The sequence below is a fragment of the Sparus aurata genome, chromosome 6, assembly GCF_900880675.1.
Source record: "Sparus aurata chromosome 6, fSpaAur1.1, whole genome shotgun sequence".
In the NCBI taxonomy this organism is placed as follows: Eukaryota; Metazoa; Chordata; class Actinopteri; order Spariformes; family Sparidae; genus Sparus; species Sparus aurata.
In genome coordinates, this window is record NC_044192.1 from 12,726,352 (window position 1) to 12,751,777 (window position 25,426).

General features: G+C 40.9%; 1 protein-coding gene across 3 annotated transcripts in view; it reads right to left on the minus strand.

Annotated features, from left to right (window-relative positions):
* Positions 1-254: 254 nt before the first annotated feature.
* The window catches only part of asic1b (acid-sensing (proton-gated) ion channel 1b), a 169,832-nt gene continuing 144,660 nt past the window's right edge, over positions 255-25,426 (minus strand). For all 3 annotated transcript variants that reach the window (XM_030420229.1, XM_030420227.1, XM_030420228.1), the window contains 9 exons: positions 22,750-22,900; positions 18,004-18,131; positions 9,460-9,610; positions 8,439-8,495; positions 7,781-7,934; positions 4,760-4,851; positions 4,396-4,475; positions 3,656-3,757; positions 255-2,892 (listed from right to left, as the gene is read on the minus strand). In XM_030420229.1, coding sequence (XP_030276089.1) covers positions 2,797-2,892; positions 3,656-3,757; positions 4,396-4,475; positions 4,760-4,851; positions 7,781-7,934; positions 8,439-8,495; positions 9,460-9,610; positions 18,004-18,131; positions 22,750-22,900 — 1,011 coding nt within the window. In that variant the 3' untranslated portion in view covers positions 255-2,796. The remainder of the gene's footprint in view (positions 2,893-3,655; positions 3,758-4,395; positions 4,476-4,759; positions 4,852-7,780; positions 7,935-8,438; positions 8,496-9,459; positions 9,611-18,003; positions 18,132-22,749; positions 22,901-25,426) is intronic.

Sequence of the window (25,426 nt, forward strand, 5' to 3'; positions counted from 1 at the left end):
AGGAGCGCAAGTCTGCAGGAAATCCAGAAACTTTTGGAGAGAATTTTAAGGTTGTCTGAAACCCCGCTGGAAATCCCCGCCGGTGTTGCCACCTCCCCCTCACCCCCCACCTGCTTCACTCTGGAGCCTTATCAGGATGCAGAAAGCGTCTCCTGCAGGATTCTTGTCACCTCCAGGCAGCTCTCCTGCTTTTCTGACCCTCCCCTGCAACACTTCCGTCGCTCAGACAAAGAGACACAAATGCAAACAGGAAATGAACAGCATCGTCTTTTATTTCTCGATTAATTTGTCTTCTTGGCAGGTACAACAGAAAATAATCAAACCGTCAGGGGGCAAAACCATGTGTCATTCTTGTGTGACATTCAAAAGGGGAGAGGAGAAAAAATCTTCTTCATCAGATGTTGGAGCCAGTTTTAACGCTTGTATATTAATGCGTGGTTACCAGCTGAGGTTTCTCCCCCTGAATGATAAAAAATGAATGCAAGCTCACACTTGATGAGCAATGTTAATGTTTGGTTTCCCGCTAAAAGTACTTCTGAAGAAGGCAAAAGTAAACTCCTCGTCCTTGAGTAACCCTTGACGCCTGGTTGTCGGGGGACTGATTTCAAGGCAGACCATGTTTAAGGGCACACAGCTGGGCGCCAAAACTCCCAGAGTCATGTGTTACTAAACTGCTTTTCTAATATAAGTGTGACAGTTGGCAGCACCAGATGTACAGTATAACACGAGAGACGCCGTCCGTAATATGCGTCTGCTGGCTGACTTACAATCTTGATAAAACTTGTATTGGCTGAGCAGGATATTTCCTCATCCATCCTATTGTCATACAGCAGCTCCGAGTGTAATTACACGGAGCTCCAAATGCACCAAGGTTGCTGCTTGCAGCTGTTTCAAAGTGCGGCACAAATGCATGGCTGAAGCCGATAAGTAATATTTATTTTAATACCAGACTCCTGCCCCCAAACCCAGCCGCTTAATGCTGATTTAATTCCGAGAAAATGTTGTATGAGGCAAAAACACAAGATAACATGTTGATTAGAGAGAGACGAGATAGCAAAACGCCTTAGATGGGAGTGCGGAGTACTTAATCAGATTTTCCTAGAGCAACTCGTGATGAAAGAATGAACATTTGCACAGTGTCTGGAGTGTTTTTTGAAAATACTTTGCTTTGCCTCTGGTGTCCTCATCGACCAAACAGGAAAATAAAGGCTTTTCTAACAGGAGATTCACCAGTCAGAATAAAACCTCAGAAGAATAACAATTTTCAAAATGATATTTACATTTTATTTATGCTTTGATAACTAAATAGACCAGCCTATTACCTGGAAGATGGAGACAGGGTTATTAGGCAATATCGAGTTTGTTTTATATGAAAGAAAAAGGAAAAAAAAAAAAAAATGAAAAACATTCGGATCAACACGATATTAATAATATGACAATATATCAAGAAGAATAGTACGTTGTCTTTTACATCACCTCTACATACTGGCGTTATTGTGCTTTGATAAGACTTTTGCAACTAGAAACACAGATACAGAAAGAATTAACAGCCCCACAGAACTCGAAGGATTTCAGCAATTGACTCTCCTGGAAAAAAAAAAGAAAGAAAGAAAGAAAGAAGAAGAAAAATTCTCCTCATCACCTCAGAGAGAGTCGAGATAAGAGGAAATTAAGTTGAATGAAGACTCCTCGACTCGCCGGGCGCAGGTTTAAAAAAGAAAAAAAAAAAGAAAAAAGAACGAGGATGAGAATTGTAATTAAGTGCAGCTCATTCATTTGCATCAACAAACACACACTGTACCTGCTCGGGCACTGATGACACACACACACACACACACACACACACACACACAAACACGCACTGCATAGCTACACACATAAACAGAAACACATAGGATGTATCATCTTCCTTCTCCTGTATATCACTGAGGCAAACTTGGTAATTATAATATTCATATACTATTATATGCATATATAAAAAAAAGAGAGAATAAATCAAAAATTATAAATGAAATGAAAAACATGCACTGGACGGTTACGAGCATGCATTTACATGATGAGACCTGAAATCATCACCAGTAGTACATTTCAGATGGTAGATGATGCACCTCTACCACGACCACCGCCGCCACCACGACTCCCCCGAAAGGCTTCCTACACTCACCGCGAACATCGATACATTCTCGAAACAAATGACACAAGAGTCCAGATGTTGTTTCTATGGAGCGCTGCAACAGTTACAGATGTTGCTACATGTACAGTGGAGTAAAGCAGCTATGAATATTTGTCCCGCTCGTGTGAAACCAGCGTGTGTTGCTGTGTTATGTAAAGGCATGGGGGCTCTTTTTTTCTGATCTGCTGTCTATGATGTGATAACTGTACATTTTCCCTTATTTGTTTGTTTGTTTTTTTTCTCTTATTTTTTCTTCTTGTCTTTTGAAAGAAAGGTCTGTGTTGGCAAGGTTCTCTCCGTGAGCCTCCTTTTCGTTTGCGGCAGTATTCCAGTGGAAAACACAGAAATAGAAGAGTTCTGTAGAGTGCTGCATGAAATGTTCTCTGGAAAAAATTAACAGATTTTATTTTTTTTTTAAATATTTGGGATTTCCTCTCCGCTTTGCCTCAGTTTTCACCGCGTTTGTCGTGTTTGATTTGTCTGCTTTGCTCCATTTTTCTATGTAAAAAGTGCCTCTGTTGAGACTTTGTATCAGTTCCTGACACTCCCCGCGTTGGATAGTTCTTGTTGTGTGGTTGGCTTTGGTTGCATAACGCACGCTTTGTTGCTCCACCCGGGTCTGCTCAGCAAGTGAAGTCTTCAAAGTTGGCCTGGCCCGGGTGATGAGGTAGCATGTTGCCGGGATATGTTGATGGTGTACGCAGGTTCTCACAAGGAGCCTGGGCGAGAGATAAAGATAGAGAGGAGGATAAAGACAGGAGTGAGGAATGATCAGCAGGAGGGGAGGCATTGTGATAGATAGGAAGGCAAACACACCCGGAATATAACAGAAAATAAAAGCCATTCGAGACAACCCTGAAAGTCATAAATATGCTCTCAGAAAAACATGACGTGATCAACAAGCTGCGGCGGGAGGCGACAGGAAATCGCTCATGAGAAATACTCAGAAAGAAATATGATGAAAATAATGAAGGTGGATGGAAAGACTACCAAATATGTCAGGAGAGCAGATCAGAGGAGTGAGTCTTTTCCTTTTCCGCCCCCCCTTCCTGGCTGCAGACTTACAATTAAAGTGAACTGGCTTCATTTACACTTGGAGATAAGTGAGCTGTCACACCTTCCAAAGCTCTAATTCCGGCCTGTCCCTTCTGGTCCCGTCCCCCAGCTTGTGATTAAATTGAAGCCACTTTCCGCTCTCCTACTTCTCCCTCTCAATTTTGTCTCCCTCTCATCCCGATCACTTTCTCTCTCTATCTCTCTCTCTTTCTCGCTCCCTTCCGTGTCTCTCAAGTCCTTTCCTCCATCCTTATCTCTTCACTCTCTTGTTTACTTTTCCCCACCGCCGACGTTTCGTCCGGCTTCACTCTGGCTGCAGTCGAGACAGTGAAGACAAAGAAGAGAGTGTGTGCCCCCCCACCTCCCCCCCCATGTCAAAGCAATGCGGTCTGACAACATGAAAGTACTTAGAAGCAGCCTACTGACATGGCGTTTCACATCATCCAGGCTCAGCACAGCTCCCCGGTCATTGTTGTTGCGGCCTTTGTGTTTCTTCTTCACGCATCTGCACAGCTTGTACTTGATCACCTGAAAAACAGGCGGGGACAACCACTGATTACTTTTTTGGGATCAAAACACAATATTTAAAAGTCTTTTGAGTGTGATATTGACTTTAAAGGAGCAGGAAAACTGAAATTCTATATTGATTTATGTATCTGTACATATGCTACCCCATTGATCTTCTACATGTGCAGGTGCTGCCTTTCGCTCTGCACACACACACACACACACACACACACACACACACACACACACACACACACACACACACACACACACACACAAAAAGTCTCTCCGCATGGCTGGTGGAAAGGAAGGGACAGAGGAAGCATGCAACGCAGAGTTACTCTAATGAGAGCAGACAGAGACATCCTGACTAATCTAAAATATAATACATCCAAATGTTAATGTATTCGGTGTTGCTGCTGTTGAGCTGTGTGTGTGTGTGTGTGTGTGTGTGTGTGTATGTCTTTGTCGCACAGGGACAGAGCTGCGGGGTTGTAAGGGACACAGAGCGCTCGTCACGCTCGCAGAAACAAGTCCTTGTGCAAATGATAGCATTGTGTGAGCGTTGTGTGAAAAACCCCCTTTTGTGATCAAGACATTATGTAAGTGAGAGACTCCTGATGATGACGGGAGACGTTTTATAAAAATAGATATTTTACCTCATATAGATAGTCAAAGAGTTCGAGGATAGTGAGGATGCTGGCTCCGATGAAGAGACCCATCTGACCTCCAATATCACCTGGAAAGATCAATACATCACCTTTGAAACACACTTTCTTATTACTGAAAGGTGAGACATGTAACAGGAAACATAGATGTTTGCAAAAAAAAAAAAAAAAACATTTAAAATTGTTGAAAAGCCCTGATAGATTAAAGAGACAGTTTGGTGTCCACTGGGACCTGAGCACTTATTATAAAAATGCAAGCACTTGCGATACTGTCACTTTGGATAAGAACCATCTGTCATGTCGCATTCTGCATATTATCTATTCCCCAGAAAACACTTGACAGCCATTTCCTTACCCAGAAGGCCTGCCAATTCGTAGGCTTTCTTTTGCTCGATGGTTTCGTAGTTCAGCGCCTCAAAGTAGATATCCAGAACCAGAATGTTATCACTGCAAACAGAGAGAGAGAGAGAGAGAGAAGCATGACGTCTTAAAGTCACATATTCAAATGTCTCTGTTCATATTTTCTACACTCTTTTTTTTATCGTTTTCCTCAGGCAGAGAAGATGACTGGTGAGGCTGCCACTTCCTGCAGATAACAGAGCACGTGTGTCAAGTTGAGCAAATAACCTGCCATCGCTAAGTAATTTCCATGGCTGTGGTCATTGAGGAAAACAAGGGGAAGTGATGACAGCTGTTTGATTTCACACTGTGTTAATGTCTTAAAGTCTTTACTTCAGCAGAAAGAGAAAAGAATGGGGATTAGTCCAAAGGCCCAGGGCAAAGGCAGACTATTATTTTGATTCCTGAATATCCTCTCTGTGGGACGTAGCAGACTTCACACCCCGCTGGAGTTGAGATCAAAACCATAATTTGACTTTGTAGTTAATTTTTTTGTGTTTTTTTTATTGGACTCCACTGTTTTAATTCTCAGATTTCAGTCGAGACAAGCAAATGGGTTTTCAGACGAGGGCTGAGCTGAAAAAAAAAAAGGCAAATTACATCTGATAATGTCGAGATGGAGAAGTATTAATACAAAATGATCACGCAGCATCTGCTCGTTTCACGCTGAATAACGCAGTTTTTGACTGCAGCGCCTTTATTAAAAGCACATAAAACACCACGAAGAACAATCATTATCAACTTAATTCATCATGAACTGGTGAGCTAATCTCTGTTAGTGGTTCCAAACCCTTTTTTACACCCACACCCCTGTTAGATGAGCTCAATCAGACCTCTCACACGGCAGACATTTTGTCTAATCACAGCAGGCGTCTACATTACGTTTAGCCAACTGTTTGAAGCATTTACCCATTACTTTAAATACATTGTTTTGAATATTACCTTTGGCTGTTAGCAGAATTAGCCCATTACTTCTCCTGTATATCAATTAGCTACTTTTAGCTAACTGTTTGAAATCCTTATCCATTAATAGATCGGGGGGGGGGGGGGGGGGGGCAGCTGTAACATCTTGAAGCAGAAACGACGCAGAGTCATGAAATTCATAATACAGATGGTCTTTGATGATCCCTCTCTGTCTGCCAAAGGACAAACTGATGCCTCATACCTGTCCAAGTTTTTTCTGCCAAAACTCCTTTTTGAGACATACTAAATGTTTTCCATCCTTAGTATTTTGCTCATACGCTCTTAACCTTCAGTGTCTTATGAATTTGAATCTGTCTAGTCCTGCCATCCTGTTTTTATATGTTATATATCTTTGTCAAACGTTCAGTTTAAATCCCTCCCTGCCAAAAGACAAACTGATGTTTCACTTCTCAAAGACTCTAAACTGGAATAAATTGTTTTTACTATATCTATATTCCAGGAAGTGTGTTGGTCCTTGGTATTTATATGAAGGGTGACTGTTAATAGATAGAACACAGTTAGGGGTTTCCTACATAAGTGTATCAAAACAGATAAAAAAGGCTTTTGAGTAACAACATCAAAATCAAGAAATTCTTACAACTTACCCGAGTCTGCCCTTCTTTCAGATAATCATTTAAAACGTATCCATTACTTTTGGCAAAATATTTCTACTATTTTTTTTAAGTTACTTTTAACTAACGGTTTTTTGTTGTTATGTTTAGCTCTGTATCCATCTCAGCCATTCATCCCTTTTCTTAAGCTAACTGCTAAGATGTCTCCGCTTGCTTGCTAACTAGTTTTTTATGTGCAGCGTGTTACAGCTCACTCAATATGTGGTTACACTTTTAAATCAAAAATTGCAGTTACTATTTCATTACTTTTTAAAAAAATCAGTTTAGCTTCTCTACAATCTTTCCACGTTCCCTCCTGGCAGCTGCAGAGTTAGATTACCCCCCTTGGGTGTGATACTAGTGCCCTTGGCTGGGAATCACTGATCTAGGTGTTTTTTTATCTTGTTATTACTGACATTCCTGGGTGTCTTCTCTTGATTTGCTGGCCCACCTATGTGAGGTGTCAGCCTGCAGCTTGAATTATGCTTCCTCACTGTTCTCATTTCTTGTGGGTAACCTGCAATACATCGAATCAGAGCTGCTGTCAAACAGCTGATGTCTCTCTCTCTCTTTCTCTGTCTGTCTGTCTGTGTGTTTGGCTTCCAGTAGAAAGACAGTCCACTGTGACAGACTTCAGTTTCACACCAGTAAACCCTGTGCATCCCAGATACCAGAACCCTCCAAGCTGCTGTTCATCAGGACTGATGGGAAATATGGCCAGTCAAAAAAAATGAAGCGGATGGGCTCACATCTATCCACAGGGAATTAAAAAAACATTTCTGAAGGGTGAAGTGAAAAGGTTTTTGCAGCACTCTGAGTTCATATGGTGTAATTATCTTGTCCTCAACAGCTCCGCCGGGAATGATAGATAAAAGATTCAACTATTATTGCACCCTCTCCTTATTTCCTTGAACTACTTTTGATCTTTTCAGTCATTTTGGCAAAGAAACACTGGATATTGGCTCATTAATCAAGTTAAGCTTTGACTGGAATCTCCTTATTTTACTTCTCCACCTCAATAAAAAGATCCAGATGAACTTGCTACAGCAGTTATTGTGCAGCTTTGTAACAGTTTTAAATTTCTATAATTTCCTGCGGAACTTTTAGGGTTTTTATTGTGTGTGTGTGTAAACGGTTTGATCCACTTACAACAATGGTAACTATACCTTTTTGTTTAGTGGCTCATGTCTAGAGTATTTTTTCTAAAAGCTTTAATCAAAACTCCTGAAAAACACTCAAATGATAGTTGGACAATATCAGCAAAGCTTCATTCTCATTCATTCTCTTCATTCTCTCAGTATAAGACTGGTTACACTGAACAGCACCAAGATAATAATGCTTAAAACTGAATAAAAAGTAAAGCACTGCTAAAAATCCATGCAAGACGGAAGAATGTGACTCACGCTATGTACTGCTCTGTCTTGTTGAATTTCTTGGCGAGGTACTTGGCCGATGCTTTGCTGGGTATCTTGACAAAGGACATCTCTTTACCGTAGCGTGTCATGTTGCACGGCGTCTCGCACACACAGTAGTCATTGTCTCTCTCGACAAGAAAGTCTAAGAAATAAGAGTAGACAGACAGGCAGAGGGAAGGAAGATAGAGAGATCAGAGGACGGAAAACACAGGGACAGATAGATTTATTGTCACCCTGGGATGACAAACAAAATGCCAGCCGAGTGAAAGAAAACGTCAAAGAAAAACTCCCCTGAGACCCTTATGAGCAACACAAAAGATATGAGACGCGCGGCGACAGAGTCAGAGAGACAGCAGCAGCAGCCAGAGGCCAACACGTGAGTCTCTGTCACGAAAGAGAGATTGCGAGTCAATAAGAAAACAAGCTGCAGACATGAAAGGTATCAGTTGATGGAGAGACACGGGAATGTGAAAAGGAGAGCCTTGGTGCCGGGCTGGAGCGTTAGCGTTTGAGAAAGGCTACCATCGAGCTGAAGGAAAACTATTATCCGTTATCAGCTGGGATCAGGGGCTCCAAACAGTGGGGTATACACACTGGACAGTGTACGCGCACACATTCACGCAGGCATGCTGGGTTATCTCCTTACCCAAGGCAGGATCCGCACACTCCTTGTACTGCTCCGGGGTGCAGTATGGGGCATCTCCTAAGGACAGGCAGAGGAAAAACACAGTGTTCTCAGGCAGAACAAAAAAACAAGACGAGGGTTTCAAAGAAGCACAAAGGAAGACGGGATCTGCGCTCATAATTAATCTGTCCTACACTGTCATCACTGTCCTGGAATTTGATCTCATCACGTAATTGATTTCATTAACTTTTGCACTTCTGCTGCATCTCCTCACCACTTTCAGTCTCTGTCACCCTCGTCTCCGCCACCCTCTCCACCTCCATCTTTCTCAGCCCCGGCAGTCGAAACCACCCATCTCCCTCTTTTGGGATGACACAGGATAAAAGACATGTCCTCGACGGGGGAGGAAATTATTTCCCTGCTGCTATTATTCACAGTATTTTTGTTCATACCCTTTAAAAATTCTCTCTAATGACAGGGAGATAGCAGAGATGAATGGCAGCAGAGCACAATCCACAGGGTAGAGGATTTAAACTGGGGCGTTCTCTGTAGACTCACATTAATCATCTGCACAATCATGTATAAAATAGCTGCTAATCCTGAATATCACACAGACAGATTGGCTGGCTTTTTAATATGCAAACACGGAGCTGAAAGTGACCCTGACTGAAGAGAGAGACATTAACAATTATTGGACAGGTGAGTGCAGGTTAACGGAGGCCAAATCCAAATGTTTCCTCTTTGCCAAACTCCTTTTCAATTTGCCATCTGAGATGTCACACAGTGATTAAATGCAGGGGGTAGACAGCATGTGCCAGCTGTAATCACCGCACAAACACAATGTGAAAATAGTTGAGTTTTCCGATTCACTGGAGTGTGTAAGTATCTGATTTGCTGCAGTCGCCGGCAAAAGCAGTTTGTTTCTTCAAGATTGTTTCTGTCACTACAATTCCCAATGAAAGCACTTCCAACCACAACAGACTTCGCTAATGTCTACACCTTCAAATGAAGATATAAGGTGTTAGTATCTTCTGGTTCCTACCCGGCATGTGGACCATCCTGCAGTTGCAGTTCTCAACCAGGTATCGTGTCTCACAGTCGATCCGGCAGGCCGTGATGCTGTAAGAGCTGAAGAAGTCAGAGTCCATCGGCGTGGCCTTGCAGTCCCCCCACGGTGGAGGCAGGTACGTCAGCTGAGGGAGAGAGAGACAGCGGTGCAGAAACACTTCAGCTTCAGCGCGTACTGTCTGTTGAACGTCCCCTCCTGCACCCTGTTAATGCAGTCATCTGACCTTGTACTTTCTGTCAATATGGTGATGAACTTGTTACTCTCTATATGAGACGCCATCGCACATTTATCGAATTTGGCACGGAAAATTGGATCTCGTTCCTTACTCCATGGTGAATACATGTGCATAGTGGTGCTTATTGTGGGAGCTTCTCTCCTACGCTTCTCCTATTCCTATTCTCCCTCTGTGCTTTCATTGTGCTGCCCACTCTACATGCAGGAGCTGAATAGTATCAGCTGGGTAAAACAGCTGTGATGCTGTAAGTTCCTCTTAACAGCTTTGCTGCAGGACAAAGTGTGGTGCCATGTTTTGATCCAGAAATGTACATTTTTCTATCACTCTTGTGCAACCTTTGCTGCAAAATTTCCACTTTCTGTCGACGCGTAGACGACTCTGGAGCCACAAGTTCAGCACAGAGAGACTCAGATGCACCTGCAGTGATTAGTTTCCACCAGTTTTTCCTTTGCAATTGTTTAGTTTCAATTCTAGCAGAGGGTAAACTTTGGTGTTTTCTCCGTCCCTGTTGGTCTCAGTTTTGGTTCTAGTGCTTTAAGTGCCTGCAGCACTTCGTAAGTAAGTGCTCAACTGAGAGTTATTCTAGCTGATGAATTGTTTGAGCTCTACATGTATGAAAGAAAACCTATGAATCTTCAAGCCTTTGCATACAATACGTACATACTCTGCTTGACATGCCACTTTTTTTGAAAGTTTTAGCATGACGCATATCAAGGCCCTTTTAAGCAGGATATAAGCTGACAATCATTAAATCATCTCAACGAATATTAATAGAAATCGAGGCCAGGAAAACAACAAAAATTCCCAATTCAACCTTAAAAAGTAAAATGAATAAGTAAGATGAGATAATCATGAGCACAGTGTTTGACCACTGAAGAAATCACAACTCCAGGCTACCACTGACTAAATAATTAATACAACAACTGGGTTACATACAGTGCAACAGATAAGTAAATAAGAAAACCTCCCACTCAGCTCCACTGAATCATGTTTATACTTGAGGTTGCATCATACTGTTGATGTAGAAGAAATAAATCAAAACCACTCCAGCTGAGTGCATTTTTTTTTTTACTATATTAACTGTATCCATTTACATTGAGCTGCCTTAAAAGGAAGAGCAAAAAAAAAATTGACACATTAAATGAGGTAGCGAGCCGTAAAACAGCCCCTGTGTGTTTCCGTCTCATCACTTCAAACAGTGCATCACTGAGTGCTCGCACAGCAATAAATTAAAGGCCACTATTGTGATTTAGGGACCTGCATCTCACAATTTGTGCCGGGCTGCAGGAGGCAGCCACGTGTGTCACGCACTGGAGGTGGTTACTAATAACCCAAAGCTGATGTTTAACATGCCTGTACAGTATTCAAACACACGCTGTATTCGTACAGTACAGCACACCGCAGACAAACAGACAGATCTGACTGAAATCTTATCTGGAGACTAGGGCGTTTCTTCTGCTTATTTCAACATCAAGGACGTCTGACAAAGTCAAGCAGAACATAAAAACCATTAGAGCTGAGTAAAATGTCAATCAATCAATGAAAGGTGCTTGTGTATTTATTCACCTCATCACAGGGGCTAGACCTCTTGTGATTGGGTAATGGCTCTCTTAGCCTCAGAGTTCCGCAATTTCGATCTCTCTGAATTTACATAAGCTCTGCTCAGCCATCCTAAACCACCTTGTGGCAACGTTACCTCCCCTTGGTTAAACTTCTGCCGAAGCTTAACTCTGCAAATGTGGATAAACACGAGTCTGGTGTAGAAGATTTCATGACATCTTAGTGGTTCTGTTGGCTCTTCATTAAAGCAACATTTCAGCCTAATAATTAAATGTAGTCTTTATCTACTCACCCCCATGCTGATGAAAGCGTTGCAGCATTCTGTTCAACAACTGAAGCAGATGTGGTGTGATGCTTTGAAACGTTAATAAATAACTGAAAAAAAGAAGAGGATTCAAAAGGCTCCATACAGCGTGTCCAGCGTAATCCAAGCCTAAAATTGATTTGTTATTTATAACCTTTTTTTTTTAAAGCCGAAATCTTCACTGTAGCTGCTCGGATAATAAGTGCAAAAGCTTGATGTCGAGTCAAGGGTGTAAATATTGTCTTTCCAAATCAATCTGGGATCCAGGGGATTATGGAGTCTTGGATTATGCCGAACAAGCTTTATGGAGCCATTTTGTGATTTGTTATTTAGAAGTTATTTACACGTCCAGCTTGTGCAACCGCTTCAATTGGGGTGAACACTAATGCTTTTATCTCAGCAGCAACACTGATGATGTCGACTCAAAAAGAGAGTAAATGACGTCTCTTCAAATCACTTTTCAAACTCTGGGGTTTCCGTAGACTTGGATCATGCAGCTATTGCTGTTTTTTTAAGTTGTTTTTTTCCCCCATTTTATAAAATACATCCCCATCTACTTAAGTTTCGTCCAATCCAGTTTTCTGTGGAATATGAAACCTCATCTGTCTTTTCATTGGCATGCGGGTGAGTAGACAGTGACTGAATTATCATTTTTGGGTCAACTGTTCCTTTCAGAAAATTGGATATGGTCTTAAGATTGTGGGGTCAGTTCCTTTTTCATTAACTGAGGGGAGAGAGAGCAAACAAATGTAAAAAAAAAACAAAACAAAACAAAGAAAAACAGGAAAGGCGAGAGTCAGCGAGACTCAGTGGACAGGAAAAGAGGAGGATGGACACAAGCTGAGAGGAGAAACATTTTGAACTTTTTGCTATTCATGTTAAGATTGGGAAATTGCAGATTTGTCTTTTGTGGGATCCCGGTGAGTGACAGTTTGGCCGGCTGAAGAGACCCCAACAGTTTTACACTACAGGACTGCTGAAGCAGAGAGCTGAATGACTGAGCAAACTGCATTAGATTAATGAAGAGCGAGCCTGCCAGCCAATGAAGGAAAGAAATACACAGAGAAAGAGAGAGAGAGAGAGAGCAAGAGACGGGAATCATATTAAAAAGAGAGGAACTGTATCCAAGGAATTGTAATGACTGCTGGAGAGGAATAAAAGTATGGGAGCTAGTGAAGAAAAGGAGAAAAACAAAGAGGGACAGTTTCCTGCAGACGCGACATTGGCAGCATGCAAAATCCTGCTGCAGCCCGCCGACACTGGAACACACTCACTGGTTGGGTGGACGTGGAAGGACTGAGATCACTCTCCGATCCATCCCTTTCTCTCCTCCATTCATTATGCATGGTTCTGTAGTATATTAGGGGGCAGAGTATATGATTTGTCTGGCTGTATGCTCGCCATCACACCAGCAGAATTATTCACACTCCACCAGAATAACTCAAAGCAGACTTCTTTTCAGTGAGCAGGACAGACTTCCAGGACAGTTTGTGTTTCTTTTAAAATTTTGAGGCCCCAAGCGTGTAACTATCAAGGGCCCAAGGTCTCCAAAATATGAGGTAAATATCTTCGCACTGAGCCTTGGCATTATATTAAAGGAGGAATGAAAAAGTTACTGTCTTCACCGCTGTCGCATTGTTGATGATTATGTGGCAGAGCTCTACCTGCTGTGTGAAACACAGGATTGATTGCCAGCCAAAATTATGTTTTTAACCTCCTTTGTGCGAAAGCAGAATAGCATTTGTCCTTCAAAACACAGTAGAGTGCTGATAGCGCAGTGCTTACTGTGTGGGACGCATCATTTCAACTCCCCGGAGTCCAACTAAAGCCTTGAACAGGGCCAGTGATGAATATGTTACTTCCCTGTGCGGCTCAATCACTGAGGCACATCCATAGTGTTACCCGATGGAATGAATACCTGTTGTCAGGAAACATTTTATCTACTGGTGGTGGAAGTGTTTGGATCATTTATTTGAAGCGAAACTCTCGCCAAAATGCAACCTAGGCTTTTTTTGTGAATGTACCCGAGTCAAACCTCTGTGTAAAAGCATTATTACGACGAATGAGTCACTTTTAAGATTGACCATATTTTTGTTTTCGGGCCAAACTCATTTTCAGTGGGAGTGCTTGGGGCAATTTAGCGATAGCTTCAAAAACGTATTTTTAAAACACTAAGAGGGCTCCACACAACATAAAACTTTGCTCGTAGTATCACCAGGGTCTTTGAGAACTTTGTTTGTGAACACAGAGTTTACTAAAAAGAGAGTTTTTGAACAACTCACGTTAGCAAATCCTTATTTTGCTAGCCGCTGTCCTGCCAGTGGAGAAGTGTCGATTTCCGAATGCGATGTAACTTGAAGGAGAGTTAAGGTGGAGCGCTACTGTCTTCCGGCAACAACTATTCACGCGATATCTCACGTGACTTTTCTGGCTTTTTATTTTAGTATTGTTTCTTATATGAGGCTCCCTTTTCAACTTTTTTACTAAAGACAAAACAATGAATTATCCGTAAATTTATATGGAACTAAGCTTTAGGAGCGGTCCACCTTAACTCCCCTCCATGCTATGTAGTATTCGGAAATTGATACTTCTCTACTGGTAGAACAGCAGCTAGCGGAACAAGCATCTGCTAATGTGAGTTGTCCAAAAACGTTCTTTCTAGTAAACTCTGTGTACACAAACAATGTTCTCAATGCTCGTGTTCATGTGTAGAGACTCTGGTGATACTACAAGCAAAGTTTCATGTTGTGTCGAGCCTTCTTAGTGTTTTAAAAATAGCGATTTTGATGCTTTTGCTAAAGTGCCCGCAGCACTCGCATTGACAATGAGTCTGACTTGACAACAAAAATACTTTCGACGTAATTATGCTTTTACACAAAGGTTTGACTCAAAAAATGTAGGTTTGACAAAAAAAGCCTAAGTTGCATTTTGGTGAGAGTTTCGCTTTAAGTCAAAGTACCAATACAGCATAGGGCACAAGTACTCATTACAAGTAGAGTTTAGAATGCGTCTTCAGTAAAAGTTCTAAAAGTACTTTAAGTTTCAAAAACAAAAGTAGTTGTTCGGCAGAATATTTACTCAGTAATATGTTATTAATGTTATTAGATACATTTCTTTATGTTACTAAGCTACCTCATATTTCTCAAGGTAAAACTTTTTATGTTATGACACTGCTGTGCTTGCAGTCAGGTTAGGTTTAGGAAAACACTATGTTTTGGCTCCATAGAAATATCCACTGTGGGCGCCCCAGTAACTCAGTCGGTGGGGCAAAAACATGCTTCCTCTCTGCAGTGGCCTGGGGGGGGCTCACATCAAGAGCTGTCCCCTCCAGCTCTTGATATGACAGTCAGGTCATAAACATATACATGAGCGTGATGTGGTACATTTTTTATAAATATAAATACAGTTAGTAGTCTATGACATGAAAATATGTGAACGATTCTGGCAGCACTCCACTTGGAACATGGCTGAGTGTTTTTATGGACAGGCAGGGAAAGAAGAAAAATCTATGATCTGGTGCACAAATTAATATTCATTAATGGAGCTTCCTGTAGTCTTTGCTTTTTATGCAAAATTTTCGTTCTTTGGACACACAACAGTTTACAGAGGAATTCACTTATTGTTGAAATGTTGACAACTCATGACAAGGAGCCCCAACTACAAAGTGCTGTCTTTCAAGAGGTCACAAGCCAAAACATTTAGGGCTCCAGTGGGTTAATCTTGAAGAGTACATGGTTTTTGATAGTATTATCATGAGCGTTTTTATGTAAAAGCTAAGTCTGAAAGGTAACTAGTAACTTCAGCTGTCACACAAACGTAGCTAAGGATCTGAAGTTTAGTAAAGGAGGCATAACGTACCATAAAATGGATACGCTCAAGTACGCTCACAATTGCCTCAAGTTTGTATAGTAACTGAAGAAATGCACATAGTTACTTTCCCTGTAACAGTACCCTGACTATACATGACCATTTGGATTATCAAGTTAATGTGTTCAAATGTTTAGTAATGGAGGAAAAGAAAGAACATTTTAATTGAGAGATTTTGTTCATGACCTGTGTGTCTGATCTTTCCCTGTGTTCCCAGTGTCATGGATCACACGTTAAATCATAGTTGGTTTGCTGTCAGTACCAGTTTGCGGCTTGTGTACATTACATTCACTTTGTGTTCAGATCACTCTGTGACCTCTGCGAAGACCAAGTAGTCTGTGTGTGGACCAGAATATAAACATCTGTGCAGAGCAGCGCGTTGGGTGACAGTTCTCAGTGGTTTCATCCCCAGCCACCCCAGATTACAGGGAATCAATATTCATATAAGAATATCACTTAATGGAGCTTTAAATACATTCACAATGTGAATCCCATTTCCGTTGACATTGCTAAATCCTCAGTGAGGATTCTAGATAAGCTTGCTAACTGAACAGCTTGAGCTCACTGTTTAAATTTCAAATGACTGAGATACTGAGTGGACTGTGAAAGTCCAGTAAAGCTCTCACTCTGCTGCTGAGTGACGGCGGGGCAGACAAGGGCAGAGTCATCAGGAGTGCCTTGGAGGCAGCAGAAAGATCTTCCAGATGGTTGTGGATAAAGGGGAGAGAGCAATATAGTGTGAGTGCTACTGGGACAAAGGCCAGGGCTTGATCAGCAAAGTCTGGATCACCTGGGGCCATGCAGGATGTGTGAGGTTCAAAGCCCGGAAACACTCCCAATGATCCCAGTATACATCATTGATGATATTCGCAAGAGTATAAACAACACCAAAAACTTTGCAACAGCTGAGTTATGATGAAACAAAAATGAAACAAGAAAGGCTTGCTATTAGTAGTAGAAACACTGACTCACACATATACACTAACTCCAGCAAAATTAAAGATATTTTGACTACTTTATGAGAGACTGCTATGATTTACTTTCATTACTATGCCGATGACACACAGCTGTATGTGTCTGTAAAATCAGAGACCAGCAACAGTGTAATGAGCTCAGTGAAGAAAAATTCTGAAATAATCCAGTTTGGGTCATTTAACACCTCAGTATTTAATGATGCATTCAATAACCAGGCTCCCTCCTTTAACCCTAGTACCAGAGAGAGTAATATTTGATTAAAAGTTTTGATTAGCATGTTATTAAGGCAGTTTGGTCCTCTTTTTTTCTTCGTTTCTTTTCGTCCTTTTCCCCCCCCCAATCTGGTGTTGTTAAAACAATCTGATAATTTTCTATTACATTCTGAAGTTTCACTCATTACTTTTACATCACATCATGACCAAGCATGTGTTTGTGGGCTTTTGTGACCCTATGCATGTGCACTTGATCTCAAATTCTGCAACAATAAAAAAATACACTATAAAATTAAAGAATTTCAAGTTGTTGAATCACTTGAGGCGTTCTTCTTAAAGGTAATAATCTACTTTACTTGATAATTCTGAGGTTTCCCGCCTTTTTAAAGCTAAAATCACGTCTTAAATTTACAGTGTAAAGGAGAATGTGCCTCTGCTGTCAGACAAACTTACATCAGTGTCTTCATTGAAATTGTTATTAATAACTCTTTTGACTTGTACTTTGTATCGTACCAATCAATTTTTCTATGGCAACCATAGCGCAAGGATCTTTTAACTAATTATGAAACAGTCATACATCAAAAAAATTATTAATTAATAATTAATCTAGCGGTTGTTTATTGTGATCATCTGATCAGGGCCTTTGATCTGTTCCCACATGCACATAAGTATCAGATCCATATCATACCCAGAGGTGGTTGTGTTTTTCTGCTGCAGCACCCAAACATTGGAAAAGCTTTCCCCAACTGAAAACTCATTTCTAAGGGTTATCGTTTTTATAAATTCTGTCTGTTTGTGCATCATGCTTGTGTTTGTGTTTGATGGTATGTTGGCTTGTGTGATGTATGTATGTTTTGTACGCCTGGTTGTACTGGGGGATTGGACTTGTGCACTTTATCTTATATGTGAAGCGCTTTGGAACTGTGTGTTTTAAAAAGTGCTGTACAAATAAGTAGTTAGTCACAAAATTTGTCAAAAAATTCAAACTATTTTTTATGGTGGAGTGCTGAGGATGAACTGAGGTGTCTCACAGCCCGAGGAAGCAGCTGGTCTGTAGTCTGGTGGGACGGTATGGCACTAAAACAAAGCTTAATTTGTTTTTGCTTTGTTGCCAGAATCAACCAAAAATGAAATGTGTCTGCTTTTTGTTTTTGTGTGTTTGCTTTTATGAAGCACTTACAATAAAGGTTATTGTTATTATCAAAGCCGTGTCTCATTTTATGCTTGCATAATAATTACAGTGCAAAGGATCAAATGATTTACAGCGATCCTCAAAACAATATATTAATTTACAGATTATCCCTGATAAAATGTGCTGATATCTATTTCTGTATTTCATCCCTGTCATCTCTCCCATGACATACCCGTTGTTCCTGACAGGAGACAAAGGTCTGAAACCCCGGTGCCACACCGAAGCCCAGCTGGTCTATGAACGGCGGCTCGTCCTGGGTGTGGATCTGCACTTTGATCCCTGCTTCAAACGACGTCTCGTCTGTTGACAAAAAGAGGTTAGGACATTTACAACAGGGACGATGATTTGTATGCACACGTTGGCCTGCATGATCTACCCAGCAGCCGTTTTCACTAATGGGATGGAGAAAAAGGCTTTTGCAGCAGAGGAATACATTTCAGGCAGTGAGTACAGAAACAAACCAGACGCAAAATCCAAGAAATAATGAAGCAAGCGCAGGAGAAATGACAAAACATCATTGACTTGCAGTCTTACATGAACTAGAAAGAAGCTCTCCTGGAGAGTAATTACCTATTCATTAGTTTTACCTATGGACTGCCATGAAGGACAAACACACTGTGATCCTTGAGGAGTTAACAATAGCTGGGATGAGGTGTGAAAGGATAAAGAAGATGGACTTCCTAAGTAGGATGGCTGATGACAATACATGCCCCACAGGAGTCTTATTTACTGCAGGGGGAAATGAAAGTGAATGGATAAATTAATAAATAAATGATTTTGAGGATAAAAGGAAAATCAATACGGCTGACAGCTTTCTTTACTGCAGCACTCTGCCGTATAGATTTTGAATGAAGCAGGTGGCCTCTTTGATACAGAGATGTGGGGAACATCACAATGACATGGCGACTCAAATACTTGTGCAAACATATTTCCATCCCATTCGCAGGGACCTGGTCCTGCTTATCGTGGTGATGGCAGGCTGGATTCAAGAGATTTAGTTCCTTTGAGTGCTGGCTCGGGGATAAAGTGGGATGTCTGTTTCCTGGCGTCTCTCCTCCCTGCTTGTCACTTGGAATCGCCTTCTAAGTGCCAGGCTTTCTCACCATTTTCAATTAAAGAGCTCAGGGATGCGGCTGGAATTTAGCAAGAGAGCCTTGACAAAGACCGACAGACTTTAACTGGTCGACACTGCTGTTCTGAGACTGGATACAAAGCCATTTTCTGCCGCTGCCAAGACAAATGCTTGAGGCTTGGAGCAGCACATATACATAAGTAGCGCCCGAGCTCCTGCTCGCAAAAGAAAGTGAAGGCTATCTTTAAGTCATGGCCATCTGTCAACCAGTTTGAATAATAACATTTGGACTGACTTGGAATGAAAGGGAAACTTGATCGCAGTTGACACTAACAAGGATTATTCAGCTGCCTCCAAGTTATTTCGTTGGCAGTGCTTTGATGTGAAATTATTTCAGGTATGCATCAATCACACAGTACATTTTTCAACAAAACAGTTGCTGTAACCTGGAGACACACTGCAGTGACGGTTTCACACTTGTAAGTTAAATACTGCAGCATATTTCTTTTTATATTTTATAAAACTACACCATCACACCTGCCCACTCACTTTGTCTTTGATTTCTCTTTCAGACTTCATCGCCACGCAGAGCTCTCTTGGTATTATCTTATCAGGACAGGGCCTTAGTGGTTCCCACTGTTGCCTCACAGCATGGTGGGTATGACGTGTCCGGCAGATTTGTTTCCGTGAGAAGTTGTCATGTTCTTCCCTGAGTCTCTCTGGGTTTGCTTCTCTCTCCTCCCTCAATCCAAAGACATGCAGGTCAAGTAAAGTAAAAACTCTATATTGCCTTTAGGTGTGAAACTGAGTGTTTATATGTATTGAGTTGGGACTTTCAAAGGCTGGCACCCCAGGAGTTATCTTTACGTGATAATCGGGGGTAATGGTGCGAACCCACAGTTTTATCCTTAAAGGAACCGTTTTGTAGATTTCTATTTCAGTTCTAGGTGCGATATAAATACTGTGTATGTATTAAAACGCTCAATCCAAGAAGAAATGAACACAGACTTCACTCGGAAACTTAAACATTAACGAGCCATTAGGACTTCTGTGAGGTTGTGACATCCTGCTCAGGCCTGTGAGAGCGGACCAATCAGAGCAGACCGAACTTTTCAGGACGGGGGCTCAAAGAGACAGGAGCTAAAACAGAGTGTCAGATAGAGGGTAAATAGAGGTGCTGCAGGAATAGCTTATATGAGAAAAATAATCTTTTGTTTAAAGGGGTTCTTGTGGCAATTAGTGACAATTTACATGTATTAATCACTATTTTATTGGCCCTATGTGAGCAGAAATATTTGAACTTCCCCATCTCCCTTGGTTGTCTACACATGCCTTTGGACAATTTGTTTAAGTTGTTTAAAGCTGCTGGACTGCTAGAATAAGTGCTCATTAATTCTGCTATGTATGTAGTTCCCAGGCTATGAAGGGCCTTAAATGTAATTCATGAAATTGGTCTTTTTTGCTTATGTAGGTCATATAGAAGCAGGGACTTTCCGTGACAGTTCAAAGGATGTTACTTCATGTACGCTGTCAAGTGATGTGGGTCTTTTTTTTTGCCTCTCTCAAATCCACTACCAGAGAGCAACAGCAGCTAACATTAGTTTAGAAATGGAGTCCACCAACATAAACTGACGTCCAGCTTCCAGCGCAACACAGAAGTTCCACAGTGCCCCTTTAATATTAGAGCATGTGAGCATTTTCTTGTAGAAAACCTAAAATAGAGGTATGAATTCTGTAATGATGTAATGATTTCTTCTTGTTCATTTAAAAAACACCCCCTCTATTCCCACTGCCTCAAATAAGAGATCCAGAAGATATGATAATGATTTTTTTGGTATCATGGATTTTCATTGCGTAAATTAAGCAAGGTATGTTTCTTTTTTGTGTTAAAACTGCGAAAAAGGACAATATTGAAAAGCAAATTTGTAATCTATGAATAACAGTGTGTGTTACAGTGTCCAATGTCTGTTCAGGGCTGATAATTGGTCTACCCCTAATCTGTTCAATCTCAATCTTGTATGTTGAATCTATTTATCACTGGAAAAGCCACTCCATTAAAACATTTGGTTTGACATTGTGTTAATGGATAATGGAGAGAAAGTTTGACATTATACAATTTGCAAGGGAACAACAAGCAACAATCATTTTGAGCTGAACATTTTGCAAGGCAGTTTGACATAAAGTGCACACCATGTCCATCATGTTCTCGCAGCATTTGCTTGTAATAACCACATGTAAGCAACTAATTAGGTGTATAAATAATGTAAACATTAATGAAATACCACCAGCTCCAATGCAAGAACACATTTTTAACTTAAAGTCCTCTGCAAGGCAGCTCTTCCTCATTTGCTTCCTCTGCCATAAACACTTACTCTATACCTTGAGGCTGTTAGGACTGTAAAAGGGAAGTGTCCACTGTATTTGGCATTCTTTGGGTTTTTCTGCATGCAAGTGAGTCTTTACATGCACAATGAGATGTATAAATAGGTGAATTTTATCATTGTTTAATTGTGTGAAGTTGTGCGTGTACATGGTTTTTAATAAATACCAATTTCCTTGGTCTTACAGATAAACAGAGCATGCTTTGATAAATGAGATCCCAGGTGGTTGAATTGGCACATTATGTGCTACAGGGCATCCAGCCAGATTAAACAAACGGGTAATAAATGCTTTTATTATGGGACTAATCAATAGCCAAGCTGCATCATTTTGGCATTAATGACCAAAGCCTCATTTAAAAAAACACCAAAAAAGTCTGATATTTAAGGGATCTTTGGTTGATGTTTTCGCTGACTTTCACATATTTAATAGTATTGTAGTAAAGTAATATCGAGCATTGCCTACAAAATAAGTAGAAAACAGCAAACCAGTCACCTTAAAAAACAATGAGCAAACAAAATTGTGTGATGTTGATTTGATTCAGTACTGAAAGTGACTCCGACAATAACATAAACAATACTAAATTATTAATGACAGCAAGCACATGACTATGTATGGACTATAATTACTGCATCCGTATCTTTTCACCTCTTTCCTCTTGTAAAAGTCTTGAATTATATAATAACCTTACATAAAGAACATTATCTATTAAAATCATTTAATAATTTAGGCTTTGAGTAGATGCAGCTTAGCGTTTAAATATCAACGGTGTGCTTTCTGCTTCATGTTTTATGACGAGCGTGAGCACAGTGTTTCTGTGACCATGGCGAACTGTCTCTTTGCATTCCTTGTGCATATCAAATATTGATGTAAACATGCGGCAACATATGCAGCTGCATTTAAAATCGGAGTTTCAGGGTCTCCTGGAGCAGCGCAGAGCAGACTCAGCTGTGTTGAATCGAAGAGGCTGTAGCCACCATTGATTTTATATCTGGCAAATGGTTCTGCTTGTCTGATTTATGTGGACTTGAAGTGTTACTGACAAGTGATACAATTATATTACAATGAAATAAAATTTTCCTGATCAATATTCGTCCGTCTTTATAGGCATTAGTCGATACTATTCCTTTTACACAGCAGGTTCATTTAAAATGATCAAAGCCTGCATTTTTCAGGATCATCACTCATAATTAATTTAAGTGTAGAGAAAAGTACAGGATTTAATATTTCAGGTGCAAAACTGACTGTAGTCAGGCCTCTCTCGCTGGGATTGGGGGGGAACCCCTGTGAACGATTTCTGAAAGCACCAACACTGGAAATAAATGGTTACTTTCCTGTTTATTTGATCAAAAACATCTCTTTCTAATGCTGTGGGGCAAACAGAAACACTCATCTTGTGGTTTTAGCTGAGGTGTACAGAACTGTGAATGGGATGTTTCCTGTGCAGTAACCTCCAGGCGAGCTCACCAGTCTCTCCCCACACAGGCAAGTATTCATCCTGCTGGATATCCAACATCAGCTCCAGGCCGTTGCCCATCCCACCCTTCATCGTTACCAGGAGGGGTCGTCCATTTTGGCCTGAATTAAAGGTGTAGCACTTCCCATAGCGCGTGAATATCTGAAATACACAAAGAGAAAAATCTGGGTATTTCAGCAAATACAGACAGAAAAAGAAGACAGGAAAGAGTCCGTCTTAAGCTCAGTTCTGACCCAAGTAACATCGGAGTCTGCAGCTATATATGCTTGTTCTTTGTGAAGTGGAGATGAAGGTTGTGCCGAGCAGGAGATTGTTTTAAGAGCAGCTGAAAATCACCTACAGTAACCTGCTCTTGTTAGGCTGTCAGTGGCAGACCTCAGAGGTCTCTGTGTTGAGATGCTGTTGACAAACTGGGCCCTCACCCCTCTCAGTGATGCATGATACAGTATGCGCTTGAGTGAATGTGACATGACTTTTATTTCTGAGTGGGATATCCTGTGCCTGAGTTATCTCATGCAAAATAACAACTGGCATCAAAGTAGTTCTTTTTGTATCTCCAAATACAGACTGATAACATAAAAGTGATAATTGTGATTAGAAGTGAAATAATTAGATTAATTGATTCAGTCGATTAATTGATGAGTTGGTGGACAAAATATTAAACAACAACTGTTGTGATAACTAACTAAACAAAATCTGTATTTTTTAAGCAAACCCGCAATCACTCATTGGTTCAAGATTCTGAAACATGAGGACTTTTTTGACAGAATTTCAAAACATCACTTTGGGCCCTGGAAGGTTTTTACAGAACAAATGATGATCAGTTGAGCAAGAAAATAATTGGCAGATCAATTGATTTTGAAAACAATGTTTTGTTACAGGCCTAAATATAATCAAATTGTCATAGTTTGAGTTATGCCATATTTTGCTTTTTATTTCCTCCCTTTGTGTGATTTGCCTGCCCCCCTTTCTGTGTTCACCTTTGTCCTATAATTTAATCGATCCTGGTGTTTATAGTTTATAGTCAGCTCCCTGCTGTCTTTGTCAGTTTCCCTGTTCAGCTTCCCCGTGTCTGGTCCTGGCTTTTCGCCTTATGGCAACTCTGATGGGACACACTACCTCAAATTCAAAAAACACATAGTAGCCAACCCCCACCAACAATGCTGTCACTGTCCATCACAATGTGTTACTGCAGGCATCGTCATATGCCAATTTAGTAGAAATACTTAGCATAACCCCACATTACTTCAATCTACAATTAACAGGATTTTGTGACTGTTCCATAAAAATGTCCTATATGCCCATCACCTACCAAAGTTGCCCATAGCTGACCGAAATTGTTTTTGTCAATGTAACAGTCCAAAACCCCAAAATGTTATATTTAACGGGAAAGCAAATGTGAAGAAGCCGGAACCAGTGAATGTTTGGCTTATTTATTAAAATTTGTCTAATTGATGAATATGAAACGATCAATGAGTGCATTCTTCGTCTTTTTCAAAATGGAGTCAAAGCACCTTGAAAGAACGAGGGCAGATCATGCTGCAGTTCCACTTTTATTTCCACAGTATGAAACAAACCTGCAGATACTTGTAATTCATTGAACACGGTGCAGTCTCGTCAAATCCCGACTACATCTGCCCTCTGGTTACACGCCTGGAGCCAGTGTGTCTTATTAGTAAATCAGGTATATATATCGTACAGTAGCATCTGCTGGACAGCTACTATAGAGCAAAAGGGGCGAAATGTGACCTATTGGCAAACACGTGATTGCCAGTAAACTAATGGATGTATAATCGAATCACAGACATTAGGAAATGGAAAGCCGTGGCCAGGATCCAAAATAATACGTTCCTCTACTTTGTTGTCAATTCACATGATTGCGAGCCCTGTATCAAAGCATCCTAGCTCACAATTAACTTATAATTAACCTTCGACATTTTGACATTCATATGAGGAAATGGTAAAAGGAAGTGAAGGAGCCGCTCATAGAGGAGAAAACCATAGGAGCCGAAACATAATAACCGTAATAAGTCTCCTCTTTTCTGTCCTCTACTCTTTGCTCTCACAACATTCAATGGAGATAAGGCTTCTTTGTACGATAGCAGTACAAATAACTACATCACAGTACAGATAGTTTTTCAACAAAAAAACCTTTTTTCGTATGTGCTGAGGCTGACTAAAAGTGTTGAAGCTGTATTTCTTCTGAATGCATTGTGAGGACCTTGGGAGCACATAAGGAGGCGTTTATTACATGGGTGACTTATGAGTCAGATATTAGCACTTCATGACAAATTACTCAAATGTCACAAACACCAGATGCACAGAGAGACGAAAATACTGCCGCCATGTCTCACAAAGGAAAAGTTAGCATAATGTGACTCCTGCTCAGTGGAGTATGGGAGAGAGAACAGAGTGTGCATCAGGATGGATGGCCTCCCATGGTGCGTTCTTATGGGAGCTTTTAGGACACAAACTGGTGGAAATGTAGTAAAAGGCTTCTGATATTCTTACACAATATGAGATGTGACCTTTGGAGTGCATAAGTGGAAAAAAACTGAGTCAAAAGCAGTGCCTGCGACGCGCCCGCCTATGTGCTGCGACTCCAGAGCAGGATACAAACATCAATAAAAATGCCCCTTAAATCCATCTTAGTCCACGAGTCGCCAC